At 60.1% G+C, this 16427-nt stretch overlaps 2 protein-coding genes across 2 annotated transcripts; one reads left to right on the top strand and one right to left on the bottom strand.

Annotated features, from left to right (window-relative positions):
- Positions 1 to 82: 82 nt before the first annotated feature.
- LOC113422408 (nuclear distribution protein nudE homolog 1) lies at positions 83 to 5263 on the bottom strand. Its single transcript, XM_026683339.2, is given in 10 exon segments — positions 83 to 838; positions 1544 to 1680; positions 1789 to 1880; positions 2202 to 2249; positions 2252 to 2380; positions 2651 to 2787; positions 2875 to 3023; positions 3633 to 3786; positions 3927 to 4038; positions 5231 to 5263. Coding segments are annotated over 9 exon segments (1026 nt in total). The 5' UTR covers positions 4013 to 4038; positions 5231 to 5263; the 3' UTR covers positions 83 to 744.
- A 5963-nt stretch (positions 5264 to 11226) lies between these two features.
- Positions 11227 to 14286, top strand: SOCS1 (suppressor of cytokine signaling 1). The gene is made up of 2 exons (XM_026683340.2): positions 11227 to 11553; positions 13167 to 14286. Exon 2 carries the CDS (start codon positions 13242 to 13244, stop codon positions 13848 to 13850), a length of 609 nt encoding a protein of 202 aa, XP_026539125.1. The 5' UTR covers positions 11227 to 11553; positions 13167 to 13241; the 3' UTR covers positions 13851 to 14286.
- The last annotated feature ends 2141 nt before the right edge of the window (positions 14287 to 16427 follow it).

Genomic DNA, 16427 nt, shown 5'->3' with positions numbered 1-16427 from the left:
TTTTGGACCAAGTTTGCAGGGAGGTTCCTTGCTGCCAATTCGGTTTGGTTCCAGCCAAGAAAAACCAATCTGGAGACAGCAGTTTTGCATGGCAAACCAGTTTAATAACTGCCCTCCCAGACCCCTTTCCCGGTGCACAAGAGCCCCCAAGAAACCTCCCTGTTGGAAGAGGAGCCTCCCCCTTCAGACAGGGATGGAGGCACCAGGGAGACCCTTTGGATGGCAGACTTCGAATGGGTTGGACTACAACACCCATCGCCTCAAGGCCTTGTTGGCCAAGGATGAGGGGAGCTTTTGTCTCAAACCTCTGGAGTGTACCAGCTTGTGCTTTTTAAAATTCATTCGGCAGGTGCACCTGCCAGGCCCCCTCCTCTCCAGCAGCAGACAAAGCTGGTGTCGCTGAGCTTCCTGAGACCCCGACCCCTTTTGCCAGGGAGGGTCCCGTCAGGAGGGGCTCCTTCTCGGCAGCCGCAGCTTCGGAGGCCCCAAAGATGCACTTGGGGTGCCCAGAAATGCTGGGTTAGCACCCGCTGCCCCCATTCAAGGACAAGGACCTTTGGGGCCCAACGGGAGGCAGGCAGGGCAGGGGTCCGAGGCAAGGAAAACCGGCCTCCGGCCCTCCTGCGAGGTACTTGATGCGGCCCTTCAGCCTCCTGGGACCCAAGACGGCTCCCTCTTCCTGCGGACGCAGCCAGCTTCCCTCTCGTTGCTCTCCTCTCTTCCGGCTGCTGGCCCCACGGTCCCTCAGAAGAGCCCCTGGGCTGCCCCCTGGGCTGGAAGGCCCGCCGGCCCGGCAAGGTTGGGTGGCCATGGACCTAGATCCACACTCCTGGCCAGCCTGTGGGATCAGAAGGGGTCACTGGCCTCGGCGCCTGCGAGGGAAGGCCCAACTCGCCCCAGACGAGGAGGGGGAGGTTAGAGGGTGCCACATACGCCCCTGGGTGGGTCAGAAGAGCCGGTCCCCCTCTTGGGACGCCCAGGATTCGAGCTCTCCTTCCCCAATTTCCTATCAGGCCAGCCTGGTCCCCTCCCAGTTTCTGGCCCACCTGGAGGGCGCCAGGTGGCAGAAGGCCGTGTCTGTGGGCAGCTTCCCCCCGTTCTCCTGGGAGCCCTGCCATGGGGCTGCTCCCTTGCCGCTCTGGGGCCTCCCCCAAGGCCTGCAGATGCCAGGCAGACTGGCCCCGGGGCCCGATCCAGCAGGGCGCTTCTCCGCTGGGACTAAGCAGCCGGGAGTGGCGCATTTGAGCCCAGGGCCAAAGCCTTTAAATAGAAAGAAGGTGGGGGTGTTTTACTCCCCCTGGGTCAAACTCTGGGCCAAGGCAGGGGCTCCGGGAACGGCCGTCTTTCCACAAACAGGCTGAGAAAATCTGGGCTTGAAGGCTCAGCTGACACCCATTCGATTCTAGCACATCCGGGGGACAGGGAAGTGTGGAGCCCTCGGCCACTTCTCGTGGCTCACTGCCTTTAGAGCCACACGGACACGTGATTTCGGCAGTCCCCCCCCCGTCCCCCCCACAGGGAGGAGGGTTTCCTGTAGACTCACCCCTGGGGCAGGTGGGGGCCGCTCAGCCGCCTCTCGAACCCGTCCCTGCCCAAGTAGGGGGGAGGGGCCGCTGGGCTCCGGCACAGACTCTGGTCGTAGACGAAGTTTCGGCAGGAGGCCAGTTTAGATTCCAGGGCCTGGGAGCAAAGACCGCGCTGGGTCAGCCTGGATCCCACTGCTTGACTAGGGATGGAGGGCGAACACCCAGCTTTTCCACTCGCTCCACCCAAGACCCAAAGGCTCACCCCAACTTTCTGCAGGAGGTCCCCCACGATGTTCAGTGCTGATATCCGTGCGGCCGGCGTAAGCGGGGCTCCCCCAGATCCATTCTCAAAACCTTGGTTAAAAAGGAGGCGTTCTTTGCAAAGGGACCGGATGCTCTGTGGATTTTAGATCTTTCTAAGGATCCTCCTCTTCCTGAAGTGATTTTGTACCAAGACTTTCTATCCTGACTCCGTTCCAGGCCATCAGTGACCCCAGCCACCTTCCCCACTGGGAGAAGGACGCTGGGCGTACTGGGCCTGACACGCAGCTGTGTCTTCCCCTTCCACACCAGGGGGCGCTGTTGCTTCACAGACTGTACTGGGCAAGTAGAAAGAATGTGTGTGTGTGTGTGTGTGTGTGTGTGTGTGTGAGAGAGAGAGAGAGGGGGGTTCACCTCTTCTGAAGGCTCCTGGGGTACTAAATCCGAAGCTCAGCCCTTGGGGAGCGCAGGGGTGGATGGCCTGGAAGAGGCGGCCTGCGTGGCTGTGTCCGTCCGTCTGGCTGCCAGGGATCCGTCCACCGAGGCCTTCGGCTTCTCCTGCTTCTGCTGCACAGCCAGCTCTTGGCGCAAATCTAGGGGGCCAAAGCAGCTCAAGGGGAGGCACCCCTGCCCGGCCTGCCCCCTCTGGGCCTCGGCACCCCACAGGGCTCTGAAGGTGGCCGGGGAAGCGTGGGACTAGCGGGGGGCTCCCTCCTGCCGTTACAGGGCTCGAAGTGGGTGGCTGCCAGCCCTGCTCCTCTTCCCCTCCGACGTTCCTCCCTGCAGGCCAGCCCAACCGCCAGGGCTTTCCAGCACAGAGAGCGGCTGGGAAGCGCCAGAGTGCACACCGGAGAGCTGCCCACCTCTCGCTTCGTCCTTCAGCCGCTGCACTGACTCCAGGAGGCTCTCCTTCTCGTCCAGCTCGCTCTCCAGGAAGGCGTTGCGCTCGATGGCCTCGTTCAGCCGCAGCTCAAAGTCCTCCAGGGACATAATGGTGGCTCTGCAAGGAGCCCAGGCGGAGCTTTAGCACCCCCTGAGGAAGCTGGCCCCCAGAAGCAGCCCCCCTGCCCCCCTCTGCCCAGGGCACCTCTTGGCCCTCTCCAGGTCATCGTTGCACTGCTCCAGTTCCCGGATGTACTTCTGCAGCTGGTCCCGGGTGGCCGTCACCTGGCCCAGCTCTTCCTCCAGGGCCGAGATCTGCCGCTGCCCATCGGCATGTTGGCTGGCAACCTTCTCCTAGCCGCAAAGAACCAGGCAGAGCAAGAGCCACTCACAGTCTGCGCCAGTGGCCTTGCCCCCAGCCCCCACCCCCCCAGAATAGGGCTCTGAATGCCAACGCTGCCCAAGAGGCCGCCCCCTGGCAGCTGCTGCAGCTTCAATGGGCCTCTGTTCCAGCCCTGATCTGGGGGTGGGGGCAAGGGGGGCACGGATGAATGACCCAATTGTCCACATGGCTTTCCGTCCGAGGGCTGCTTCAAAACAGGACCCCAAGCACTTTGGGCCCTTTGGGGAGGGGTGGTGTCCCTTTTCCCTCCCCTTCGCCTTTGCTGAGCCTCGCATTACCTGCCCCCGCCCCCCGTTTCTTCCCACAGCCCCCAGAAGCAGCCAATTTCCCCTGGACAAACCCTGCCAACGCCCGGAGAGCCCACAAGGGCAAATCTCAACCCTCCAGCTGAAGCCGAGATGCCCACCTTTGTACATTTAGGTGCCCTGGAAGGCCAGCATTGGCCAGGCCACACCTGCACCACACAGCTGGACCCCCACTACCTGCAAACGTCCCAGACGGACCTCTCCCCCTCGGCTGCCAGGGGGCCTGGCATACAGGAGTGCCCGACCCCTCCTCACCTTGACCGTCTCCACCTCCACCTGCAGCCGGGCGTTCTCCAAGAGCAGGTCCCGGTTTCGCGTCTCCAGCTGCTGCAGCTGCGTCTCCAGCTCGGCTTCGTACTCGCGGCTGCCCTCTTGGAACTCACGCAGCTCCTCCTGGGCGCTCTGCACACTGAGGGCAAAGGGGGCGGGAGCCGGTCACGCCGACCGCCAGGCTGAGGAACCGGCAGGTGGCTATGCCCCACTCCGTGCCTGCCCAACGCCTGGCAGCGCCACTGCTCGGTGCCCGGGGAAGCCGGAGGGGCCCCTTACCACTGCTTGTATCTGCCAGAGAGCTCCTTCCAGTAGCTGATCTCGTCTTCGGCAGAACCAAACAGGCTTCTTTCGGGGTCAGTCATGGTAGCAGCCACCTGGCATGGTCTTCCTGTGAATCGGGGGAGAGCATTGGGCGCAGGTTGGTGCAGAGCCCACCACACACCTGACAGGACCAGCTTTCCGGTTGAAATAAGCCACCCAGGGCAACATTCCTCCCAGCCTCAGGGCCTTACGATCATCTTATTCCTTTAAGATGCGCCTCTAGAGAAAAGCAAAGGCACTTCCTAGACAGCAGGCCGGGGTGGGGGTGGGGGTGGGGAACTTTGGGAAGAAGCACTTGGGCTTGTGGCTGGCCTGAGAGCTCATCATGCGGCTCAACTGAATAGGCCTCCCTCTGCTCCTCCATCGCAGCTGCTGAGCCAGAGGAAGAGGCTCAACTGCCAGGGGGGCGGCAGCAGCAACCAAGACACCATAAACTTATGGCTTATGGGTTAATTTAAAGATGAACCATTGGTATCTCTGTAGATTTTGCTCCAAACATGATTCAGAGGTAAAAGAAAATGTTTTACTTCTACCCATAAATGTTTGACTGCACCTCCCCTGCCAGAAGGCCTCTGATTGGGGGGGGGTGGTGGTCTGAACCCGGCCAGAGAAAAAGGAAGAGTCCTCAGGAGCTGGAGGGCCCAGGGAGCCAGGAAGGGGCCTGGGCAGACCAAGGCAACCTCCCGGCCAGCCTGGCACTGCTCTAAACCAGCCCCCCCCCCCCGCCCTTCCCTCCCCAAAGGGCCACGGGGGGGGGGCAATGCCATCCCCGGAAGACCTTCGGCCAGTTGCCTCCCATGGACGGGGAGCATTCAATTGCCCGGCGCTCCCGAGCCGTCCGGAGGGCTGGCTCCGCGGGAGGGCGGTGGCGTCCCAAACGCTTCTTCCTCTGGGCCGGGCCCGGCCGTGGGGGCATCGGGCACACCCTGGTCAGCTTCCGCGGGTCCTTTCCCAACCGCGCTGGGATAGCGGGGGTGGCCGTGGACGGTGTCGGGGGCCCACCTGCAAGGGCTCGGGGGCGGAGCGGCCGAAACGAGCCCACCGGTCAAGCGAGGTTCGCAGGGCCCCCTTCGCTCCGAGAGCCGCAGGACCGACCTCCCGGCACGGCGTTTGCCTCTCGGGCGGGGCGGCAAAGGCGAGCTCTCCTGCGGCGAAGGGGGGCCAGGAAAGGCGACCCTCGGCCTCTCCAGCCCCCCGCAGAACGCCGCTGGGAGAGCCTCCCCAGCCCCGTTTCCGCCCCTTCGGCCGCCACCACTCACCCTGCCTGCAGCCAGGAGAAGCCGCCGCCGCCGCCCCGCCCGCTCAACTGCTGGCAACTCTCGGCCCGACCGAAACAACCCAAGGAGCCTCTGCGCAGCCTCCCATTGGCTGCGGGTCACGCGACCCTGCCGCGCTCCTCCAATCGGCGCGGGCCGATCGAGCGTTGAAACTTTTGTGTCTTGCCTGGCTCCCGCTCCCCTTTTTCTCAATGGGGGAAGCGCGCGCGCGCGGGCGGGCGGGAAGGAGGGCGGAGCTGTCGGCAGCGGCCAGCAACGGCGGAGCCTCCCTCCCCCAAACCCCGCGGGGACCCTCCCGCCAGCCCTTGGCCCCCATGCTCGGCTCCCGCGCCCAACTGTTGGCCCTGCACGGCCAGAATGAGGGGATTTGTAGTAGCCCAATGCAGCCGGAGGGGGCCGGACAAAGGCTTCGTCGCTTTGCTCGGCTGATTAACTCAGCCCCACTCCAAAGCAGATCGGTGCCAAAAGATGAGCCAAGAAAGCCGGGGTGTTTGCCAATCATTCTCCTTTCTTTCCTGAAAAAGAAGGGAAAGGAGATTCCCCGTTGTTGTTTGGAGTTTGGCAGGGACTTCAGCCCAGCCTTTTTTATCCCTCTACTGGCCCGCTGGCCTAGGGAGGGTAGCCTTCGCTCCCTCCCTCCCCTTTCCCTGGCCTGCAGGCAGCTTCGCCCAGCTGGGGGAGGCAGCCCTCAGCTTATTTTCCAGAGTTCCAGTTCGGGTGAACAAACCCAGGTCCAGCTCCCTCCTCGGCCTGGAGGAGCTGCCAGGAAAGCCAAGCTGGAATGCAGGAACTCTTCTGTGGAAGCAAAGAGGCACTTTGGCCCTGGGTGGAGGTAGCCCCAACTCCCTTCATTCTCCTCATTCCAGCTGCCCACTGAAGGGTGACTAAGAATGACCAGCACTTTTATGTGGAGCCCATGTCAATTGCCGGCATGTGGCAGGAACAGGCTGGACTAAGCGATGGCCAGGTGATCCCTGTCAAATGGGCTCTCCTCAGGTCAATACTGAGCCCAACATTTCCTTGGGTGTCCCCTGGCCTCCATCCTGCACCCCAATGTGACTCTGTCGGTCCAAAAGACCGGAGGTGGCTCAACAGCTTCACTTCCTGATGTTGCCAGGCAGGCCTCTTGAGTGGAGGGAGGCCGATTCCCTCGCCCTGAATCCCAATTAAGATGCTGAGCTAATTCATGGGTCTCTTCTTCCTTGTAAACCAGGATCATAACAACCTGGTAATTAACTGTGGCTCTTCCTGTTTGCCAGGATGCCGCCTCTCACTCCCTGCCCCTGAAGGAAGCACAGGCCAGGAAGGCAGGGGTGGGGGTGGGGGGATCCAGGCCTCTCTCGAATTGCCGTCCTCATTCAGGAGAATTTCACTGTATGAAGGGGGAGACCTGGGGGTCATTGCTCCCCACCTGGCTTGGGGGGGGGGGAGCTGTGGACAAAGACCCCTTTGGGCAAGGGGTCTCTGAGTCAAAGCACAGAAGGAGGGCATTGAGGTTGCCTTCCCAGCGTGCGATGAGACAGGCAGAAAAGCCGGTTGTCTAATTTTAGCCTGGTGTGAGCGTTGAAGTCAAGATTAAATCCATGTTTCATCTCATTACTGTCTAATGCGTTCACATTCCTTCCTGAAATCTAATAGTCTTAAAACATTTAAAAGCTGATTTATTCACACCACAGCCACCCACTTCCTTTCCCTTCTTTGCCCCTGGAAAGGTTTTTTGTTCCAAATAGGGCTACCTTGGGTGGATTCTCTCCCTCCCCTCCCTCCCTCCCTCCCTCCCTCCCTCGCTTCTTTCTTTCTTTCTTTCTTTCTTTCTTTCTTTCTTTCTTTCTTTCTTTCTTTCTTTCTTTCTTTCTTTCTTTCTTTCTTTCTTTCTTTCTTTCTTTCTTTCTTTCTTTCTTTCTTTCTTTCTTTCTTTCTTTTTTTCCTTCCTTCTTTTTCTTTCCACCCTTGAACACAACCAGTTGACGGGCAGAAGGAGCCAGGCCACTAATGGGGACCCAGAGATGGCTGGAGGACAAGGAGAGGCAGATGAGAGCTGAGCTGACCTACCGTCCAGCCTGTCCTCTGGCCCTTCTCGCCAAGGGCAGACATTTCTCAGCCAGCCCCCATGGACCAGCCTTCGGTTTCTGAGGGAGAACGACTGGCAAAAGCTTCGCCCAGGAGGGGGCAGCACCATACAGAGGTGCCTCTTTGGACGCCTGAATTTCTTTGGAAGCTGAGTAATCTTGGTACCACGGCTGCTTTGGTAATTTCTGCCTCCTGTGTATGTACAGCTGCTCTTCTGCAGAAGCAGAGCCACAAATAAGCAAATGAATGTCACTGCTTTCCCATTTCCTTCTCTGCGACAAACCCTCCCCAATGTATGTGCGCTCAAAAGGTCCACACCTCAGCACGATGTGCTACAAATCCATTGGTGATGTCCATTTTGCTCTCCGGATTCATGGCAACTGAACCCTAAGCCTAGGCAGGGTTGCCCCCCAAGGGGGTGTCTGCTTTCTGCTACCAGGTAGCAGGGGTGAGTGCGTGAGCCATGAGTTGCATGGAGGTTGGTGGCCAAAGGACGTCCATCTCTGCTGGACTCTCTTTTTCCCCTCCCCCTTCTGGGTCTCCGGGGGAGAAACCTCCTTTGCAGTGCTGAATGGCTGGAGGTATCTATGGTGCTCAGTCGTGCTCACCTGGAGCAGGGGGGGGGGTCTTCACACCTGACAGCTGTAAACCTTGTGGACTCCCAGGATTCCTCCTCCTCCTCCAGTCACGTTAGCTCAGGGATTCTGGGAGTTGAAGTCCACAAGCCTTAAACTTACCAAGTTTGGAGACCTTTGACCTAGAGCCGTGATGGCGAACCTATGGCACGCATGCTGGAAGTGGCGCGCAGAGCTGTCGCCCAGAACAGATCCACTTGCATGCGCCTCCTGACTGCCAGCTGATTGTCAAGTATCTGTGTGCACGTGGGGCGGGGTCGCGGGCGCAGGCGCAGGGGGCAGGATGGTCACACGTGCGTTGCATTATGGGTGCACTTTCAGCACACGATGACAGAAAGCTTAGCCATCACTGTCCTAGAGGGTCCCGTGGTCAGAAGCAGCCTGTCCCCTCGGCGGCAACCATGACCTGGCTGCTTCTTGGCTTTGTGGGTGGACAGAGGCCCCCCCAACCGAACAGGCCTGTCAAAGGTTTCCTCAGCTTTGGGAGTTTCCAAGGTTTTCCTTGGAAGGAGCCCCCAGCCCCTCCCCCTCCCTCCTCTTCTATCTTTCCCACCTGGCTGGACTGCAATGTCCACCCCCTTCAGCCCAGCTCGGCCGTGACCAGGAGCCCCTTCCTGTGTGAGAGAGACCCCCACCTCTTCCAAGGAAAGCCTGGCGGGTCCTCCAGGGAGGAGGTGGGACTTCCATGGGATTCTGGGACCTGCAGGGGCTGGTCTGCAGTCCAGCTCGTCTTTGTCACTTTCATCTCTGCGTGGTTTCCCTGAAATCAACCATTTCAGAAAAGAAGACAGAAACCGCAGTTTCAGTCTTTCTGGAGGATCAGAAAGCGCCTTCAGGAAACAGAAGTGACTTTGATGCTGGTAAGCGCAGCACCCTGAAAGTCTAGATTTCTTCTGAAGCGCCTCCCACAAGAAAAGTGAATTTTTTAAAAAACATCTCCATGGCAGGTTGTGTTGCAACCTGGGTCCCTGCCTTGTTGCAAGTCAGACAGAGCTAGTCCACCAGTCAGACATCCAACAGGTACTGATTTTCCCAGCCTGGAAACATGTTGCGATCCTGCCTGTTCAACCTGAGCCAGGGACCATTCAAGGAGGGATAAATTTCTGAAGCTCCTTTTAAAAATTGTTGTTGTTTGAAAGTTAGAAACACCCAGTTCAGGCAGAAATTTGTCCTTATAGAGTGTTTTGCTTGTGCAAACAAACACAGGAAGACTTGAACCAGCTACAAAACCTAGGTTAAAGATGGCTTGAGCATCCTTGCCAATAATAATCCAGCATTTGGAGATCCTGTAAGACTCTTGTGCGAAAAGAGGAGTCAAAAGTTGCAGGCCTTAGCCCAGTTTGCCCGAGAGCTGTGGGAAGCAAGATTCCTGGCTTAAGAGTGGCAAGAAATCCAGTGGCTCTCTGGAAGTCCTGCAGATTTGAGGAAGCAGCAGCAGCTGCAGCCTCTTTCCAGGAAAACAAAAGTAACGTCAGGGTTATCTCAACCTGATCAGCTTCTCATGGGACTTCCAGAAAAAGGTCTTCTTGGAATCTGGGACAGGGAGAAGTGCAAGGCAGGCTTTTTCCTGGAAAGCCTCTTGTGGGAGAGAGAGGGGGAGGGGGGAGCAGTGGTGGTGGGATTCAAATTTCTTACTACTAGTTCTGTGGGCGTGGCAGGGAAAGGAGACTGTAAAATCTCCAGTCAGGGGTGGGATTTGCCTCAAAATCTCTGCTCCGGTTCTCCAGGACTGGTCAGAACCGACTGAATCCGCCCCCTGGGGGGGGGGGAACAAAGGCAAAGGTGGCATCCATTGAGAAGCAGAACAGGGAGTGCTGTTCTGTTCCCAGTTGTGGAAGGGGGGAGGAAGGACTCCTGCCAGGATCTCCTGCTTTATTTCACTGCTCTGCTGGGCCCCTCCCAGAGAAAGTGAAGAGAGGAAGGAGGGCTATTCTCTGTAAATACCACTTGGAGACCCCCACCCCACCCCTTCTTAATGAGAAGGTTTCTTGCCATTGCCAAAACCACCCTCTGCTGGAAATGAGGGACAGCCCGGAAGCCCCCTGGTCCAGACCCCTGGGAGATGATGGGAGGGGGCTGCTCATCAGCTGCCGGCCCCCTGGACACCTCCTCTGCAGGATAACCTTCAATAGGGGGGGGGGGGCTTATTCTCCGAGAAATTTGTATTGATTTATTCATCAAATGTGTGGTCTCCCAGAAGCGACTCTGGGCGGTGGGCCAATGCTCCGGAACAGCCGGGCATTCCAAAGAATTCGGCGTTAAGCAGGAAGTGGCCTTTCCAGGCTGGAGGGTTGGTTGCCAGCAGTCCCGGATGTAACGTCTCACTTCTGGGTTCTTGGGGACCGTCGCTCCTTCACCTGGTCCAGCCAATGCGGCCCCGGATCGCCTCCCCACCCGTCCCGACCTCCGAGCCCGGCACATCTTGTTCCACTCCGGCTGCCAAGTCAGCGGTGACTCTTGTCGCCTGCCGGGAGGGGCGGTAGGAAAGGAAAGGGAAAGTCGCCGATTGCCGGACACGAGTTTTCTGAGAAGTGAGCCGGGAGAGGAGAATCCAGCTCCGCTTAGAATAAACAGAGCGCCTGCCTGGAAAGGCTCCGCCGCTGCAAAGGCGGGGGGAGGCGGTAGACGCTTCAGGCCACTTTGGGCCCACCGACCCGCCTCCCCCTCCGCCCGGCCGCCTCCTTTGTCGTGGGAGACACGTTGCCCCCTTCCTGTCTAGTTTCCTCCACCGACCGCCAGCATCCGGAGGCTCCCTCCAGGCGGGGGGCTGCCCCCTCCCCTCCGCCTGTTCCCAGAGTGGGGAGAGGGAAGGCCAAGATGGACGGTCGCAGAATACAAGTGTGTCCCGCGCTGCGTTGCCCTCTGTTGCCAGTTGCAATGGGCCAGAAATGGGCCAGCGCTTCCCAGGCCAAGATGGGCCCGGGGAGGGTGGGGGCGTCGCTGTTCTGGTCCCGGGTCACACCCGGAGCCTCCTCCGGGCACGAGGACTGAGGGGTCCCGGAGGGGCTGCTGGGGGCCTGTGGCGCCTTAACTGCGGGGACGCCAGTGCAGGCAGAGCGGGGGGGCGAGGGGGTCCCGCGAGGAGGCCCCTCCCCGTCCCTTCGCCGCGCTCCGGCCAAGCAGCGCAGAGTCGCTCTTTCCCTTTCCTTTTCCTGGAGCCGCAGCGCCTCCAGAGGTGCCCCGGCGCCCCCTCCCCCGCAGAAGGGAAAGCGAAAGTGCTGGGCGGCGGGGGGCGGGGCCTGCCAGGCCTTCAAAAGCCCCCGGCGAGGGCCGGCCGAGGAGACGGGCGTTGGGCGCCGCGCCGACAAGAGCTCCGGTGGCAGCCCCAGAGCAGCACCAGCGGCCGGTCCCGGCGCGGACGATGCGGCTGCGGCGGCCGCGGCGCCCCGAACAAGCAGCGCGCACAGTCAGAGGGGCCCAGCCTTGGCGAGCCGCGGCGGCGGGGAGTCCCTTTCGCCGGAGAGCTGCGGCGGCGGCGGCGGCGAAGAGAAGGCGGCGGCGGCGGCGGCCGAGGCCCGGCCTTGAGCGGCCCCGCCGCGTCCCCATCCGGCCTCGCAGCTCCGGGCGGGGAGGCAGCCTGCCGACGCCCAGGCGCCTCCGGTAAGAGCCTCTGCGGGGTCGCCGAGCCTTTCCGGGACGCAGCGCGGCCGGGTTAGGACTCCCGTCGCGGCCCGCGGGAACCCGCGGGCGGCGTCTGGCCAGGGGAGCCGGAGCCGGCGGCCGCGGTGGGATCGGGCAGCGAGCAGGGCAGCCCCTTCGCTCCGGGGATGGGCGGACTCCCCGGCGGAGTCGAGCGACTGGGAGGGGCGGCTTTGCTCCCCCGGTCTCCTCCCCTGCTGGAAAGGCGAGACAAGGGCGCTTCGTCTCCGTCGGCCTCCCCGCGCTGGAAGGGCCCTTCCCCCCCCGTGCCGGGCAGATGTGGCGGGTGTCGAGTTTCCCCGTCCAGCGTCCCCCGAAGGGCTGGCTTGCCGGGGCAGCTTCCGTCCGGCCGAGCCGCTGGTGGGTCTGCCTTGCCCTGTGCGGCCTTCCTTGGCCGGAGCATCCACCTGGGGCGGGCCGTTCAAGGGTGGCCCCATAAAAGCCCCTCCAGTCGCCTTGGCTGGTTCCAGGGGGAGGAGAAAGCCGGTTGGTCCTGACCCCGAAGTTGCTCCCCTCAAAGGCGACGCCTGCCTGCTCTGGCGTGCGCGCCAAGGGGGCCGCGGTGCGCTCCTGCGACCGCCGCACTAGAGGGGCTTTGAGGGCTCCCCTGGTCTTGAGAGAGGCCCGAGCGCCGGAAGCCCGAGAGGCTCAGGGCCCCGGGCGGAAGCCCAGCCTCCCTCAGCCCAGAAGGGCTCGGCTCCCCGCTTCTCTGGCCCTCTCAGGAGAGTCGCTGCAGGAGGAGGCAGCTCCAGGGTTGGTGAAATGTACACTTTGCTGCCCCCCCTCCTCCCCAGTGACTCGGCCCCCCCTTAAGCGTTGCCCTGGGAGGGCCTCCTCTTGCCGCCCCCCCCCCCAGCTGGGAGCCCCTTTTGCAATGCCAGCTGAATAACATTTTCAGGGTTCACCTCTTTATGGATCTGAGAGCTTGCTTGAAGAGGGGAGGGGGCTGCAGAGCAGGGGAGGGAATTTGGCAAGCGGCCAAGGCACAAAGATGGCCTCATTCTGAGGAGAAGAGCGCATTGGGGTGCACCTGGGGGATTTAGGCCTGAACCAATTCTTCTACTCTTTTAGGGTGGGCTTCCGGAGGGGGAGGGGGGCCTGTTGCTGTGCCAGGAAGGCCTCTTTGCGCCATGCATCACTTAGAGAGCTTAGATTCTGGCGGATGAGCCTTCCCTCCTCCTGGTAACCATTCAAACTAAAACCAGAAAGGGGGGGAGGAGTGTGGGGAGGGAGGGATTGGAGGCCCAGAACCTCTTGCTGTGGAGGCTGGTCTTCCACTGTTCCTGGAGAGAAAAAGGCTGGGCGGAGGAGGGTTGGCGGTTGGAGCATCGGATGGAAAAGACGTGAAGCTGAGCTGGGGCCTCTGTGGCTCAGAGGGGGAAACCACGGCTGGGCAGAGGGGCGGCTTTGTCTGGGGCGCCCGGTTTCCCCACAAAAGCAGCAGCCGTGAGTTGGGTTTGCCCGGCAGGGGTTCGGCTCTGGTTCTCTTTGCGGTCCCAGCGGGGCTGCTTCCACCTGCCGTGGATGGATCCTCAGTGACCTCTGTCCTTTCTCTCTCTCTCTCTGATTCGCAGGCGAGCCCCAGCACAGCGGGCCCCCCCTGCCTCCCCCCGCGATGGGCAGCAGCTCCAGTGGGCCTCGCTTGTAGGATGGTAGCACACAGCAGCGTAACGCCTGAGAATGGGATTGCAGCGGAGCTGAGTGGCCGGCTTCAGCCCTCCCTCCGGGCTGCCCTGCAGGTCCGGCCGCCCCACGGCACAGTGCAAGCCCCACAGGACACCCACTTCCACACCTTCCGCTCACAGGAGGACTTTGGCATCATCGCCCGCACCAGCGCCTTGCTGGAGGAGTGCGGCTTCTACTGGGGCCCACTGTCAGTCAGCGCTGCTCACGACAAACTGAAGGGCGAGCTGGTGGGGACCTTCCTTCTCCGCGACAGCCGGCAAAAGAATTGCTTCTTCACCGTTAGCGTTAAGACGGCCACGGGGCCCACCAGCGTCCGGGTCCTCTTCCAGGCCGGCCACTTCAGCCTGGAGGGCAGCAAAGAGGCCTTTGACTGCCTCTTCAAACTGCTGGAGCATTACGTCCACTCGCCCCGGAAGGTCCTGGTCGCCCCACTACACAAGGAGCGCCTGCGGTCGCTGCAGGACCTCTGCCGCAAAGAGATTGTGGTGACTTTCGGGAGGGAGAATTTGCCCCGCATCCCACTCAACCCAGTCCTGAAGGCTTACCTGGAGTCCTTCCCCTTTAAATTGTGAGGGGGGAGCATTACGCAGCGGATGCGCTGGAGCAACAGGAGGAGGGCGCTGGAAGGGGCGCCTTGCGGGTGTGCAGTCCGGGGAGCCAGTTGGGAGAAAGGGAGTCTCTGCAGTGGCAAATCGCAGGTGGCGTGGAGGCTCCCTGTGGCGCTGGGCATCCCGTCCCTGTGGGAAGACGTGGAGCGGGATCCCCGTGGCTGGATTGTTACACAAGCCATCATGAGCGCATCTCAATTCTGTAGCAGTTCCACTGAATTCGAACACTTGACTACCAATGTTTACACACTTGATGAACTGTTTGCACAAACTGAGGCCCGCAGGAGCCTTGCCAGTCATTTTCTGCCATGCAGAAACGTTTTTGTTACTTTATATCTATTTTTTCTAAAAGTTAATGATAAACCTTATTATAAAGGTTCTTTTTCTACGGAAAGAAAAACGCCGCTTTCTCTGGCCTTTTGTGTCCTGGTGATGGGTGAGAGAAAAGCAGAGAGGACGGGGGATCCACCCCCAGCTGCCCCCCTGGGCTTCACGCTGGATCCCTCTCTGACCCAAAGGGGTCTCTGCCCGTCCCTCCCGGGCAGGGGAAGGCAGCCCTCCCTGAAGGTTCACTTGGGCCCTGCCAGTGGTGGCCCCTCCTGCAGTGGAGCCTGGGCTGCTCAAGGGCTTCTGGGCACCTTCCAGGCACTTCTCCTGAGCGCCCCCCCCCCGGGGTGCAACTCCAGGCCAGAAGAGGGGATTCTGATGGGTCGGTGCCAGTCCATCTCCCAGCCTGGGGGAACCTGTCTGTGCACATGGGCAGTGGAGTTGTGGCTGGGGAAAGAGCCCCCTTGTCCCCTGGGCTGCAAGGCCTGGGAAGTCAGCTTGGGGGCCTGGCAGAGATCCTGACTCGCTGTGGGGGCAGGGGGCGGGGAAGGGCTGTAAAAGCCTGGAGGGGGCCACGCTGCAGAGTTTCTGCAGGAGGGGAGACCCACACAGTTTTCTCTGTCCCGTCCAGTGGTGCCAGCCGAGCCTGGGGCAGCGTAGAGCAAAGCTGGGGTTTCTCTCTGCTCCTTTTCCTGAAGTGTCGAAAATCAGCCCCAGGGGGTGTGGTGTGTGTGTGCTCTGGGCCTCAGCCAAAGCAGAAACACAAAGGCTACAAAACTGCTTTTCTGCCCCCTTAACCCAGAGGTGGCGTTCAGCAGGTTCTGACCAGTTCTGGAGAACCGGTAGCGGAAATTCTGAGTAGTTGAGAACTGGCAAATCCCACCTCTGACTGGAGAGTTCACAGTCTCCTTCCCCTGCGATGCCCACAGAACCGGGAGTAAAAAAAAAAATTTGAATCCCACCACCGCCTTCACCCCATCGTGGGCCTTTCCTCCCAAGTGGGGGGGGGGTAACCTGTGTGCCTGTTTCCAAGTTCCCGTGCTTGGATCTTGGGGACCTCTGGGCAGCCGAAAGCTCTGCATCCCATGGCCTGGAGGCTGGGGCTCAGGCTGGAAGAATCAGCGGCCTTTTGTCCCTAGACTGAGGCCCCCCCTTCAGCATCCTTGGGGGGGGGAGGATTTTCTTCCTCTCCACCCCACCACTGGGGATCCAGCAGGGGCTTCAGTTTGGTGCCTTCTCCATCCATCACACTCAGCTCTGCTTACTGATGGGCAGCCCTGAGTTTATTTTTATTTTTATTTTTCAAATTTTCTTCCAGTTGGAGAGAATAAAAAGCAAGATCCCTAAATGAGGCTGAAGTAAAATAAACCCTCCGCCCCGCACAAGGGCCCACAGGTTCCCCTGCCCCATGGCAGCCCTGAGGGCAGTGGGCTCAGGTGAGACAAGGAGCAGGGCAGGCGGATGTGGGAGAGCCCAGAACTGAACGGGGGATAAGATCCGGAGCCCAGGCAGAAGAGAAGCTCCTTCTGCTCACCTTCTCCAACGCCTAATTGGTTTCAGTGCTCCGCTAAATCTTGGCCGGCGCCCAGCGCATTCAGCTCCACTTCCTTCCTTGCTATTATTTCCAAGAAATTTTTGGGGGGGAAGGGAATAATTGTGCACAACAAAATACATAAATATGTTTAAGTAGCAAAACTGTGCTTGACAAGCAGAGCAAACGTCTAAGAACTTTTTCCCCAGAAAAAGTCCACTTGGCTCCACAGAAAGGCTGAGTAAAGTCTAACAATAGAGCAGCCATAAGGAGGTAACTGTTACGTGGAACTGTGAAAAAATGGGAGTGTCTGTAATTTTCCCCTATTCTGAGCAATGCATGCCGTTTCCAAGGAACCCCGTGCATTTCCTTAACTTGGCACCAGATTTCTTTCTTTCTTTCTTTCTGTTAGTTTCTCATTCTGTTCTCTTTAATTTCTCAGGAACAACAGGTCAGTTTCCCCAGAACCAACAGGGGTTTTTCAGCGTACAACGGAGGCCGTCTTTGGTTCCCTCTCAGTCAAGCCACAAAGGGAATTCAACCCCAATGTTTTTAAAGAAGAGAAATGGGGTGGGGGGAATAAAGAGGCGGAAATCCCAGCTGTGCTTTGGGGCATCATGCACAGCTGGGCACCAGTTTATTTGAGAGGGCAAAGCTTTCTCTGCCTCCTTCAGAAGGCTTCG

Source organism: Notechis scutatus, chromosome 12, assembly GCF_049901735.1.
Source record: "Notechis scutatus isolate UNSWTSFEM ecotype Mainland chromosome 12, rNotScu1.2, whole genome shotgun sequence".
Taxonomy (NCBI): domain Eukaryota; kingdom Metazoa; phylum Chordata; class Lepidosauria; order Squamata; family Elapidae; genus Notechis; species Notechis scutatus.
The sequence above is the reverse complement of the archived record's forward strand: the minus strand, read 5'-3'. Positions and strand labels throughout refer to the sequence as shown.

What these genes read in the sequence shown, in the direction of transcription:
- SOCS1 (XM_026683340.2), top strand. Translation starts at nt 13,242, where the DNA reads ATGGTAGCACACAGCAGCGTAACGCCTGAGAATGGGATTGCAGCGGAG.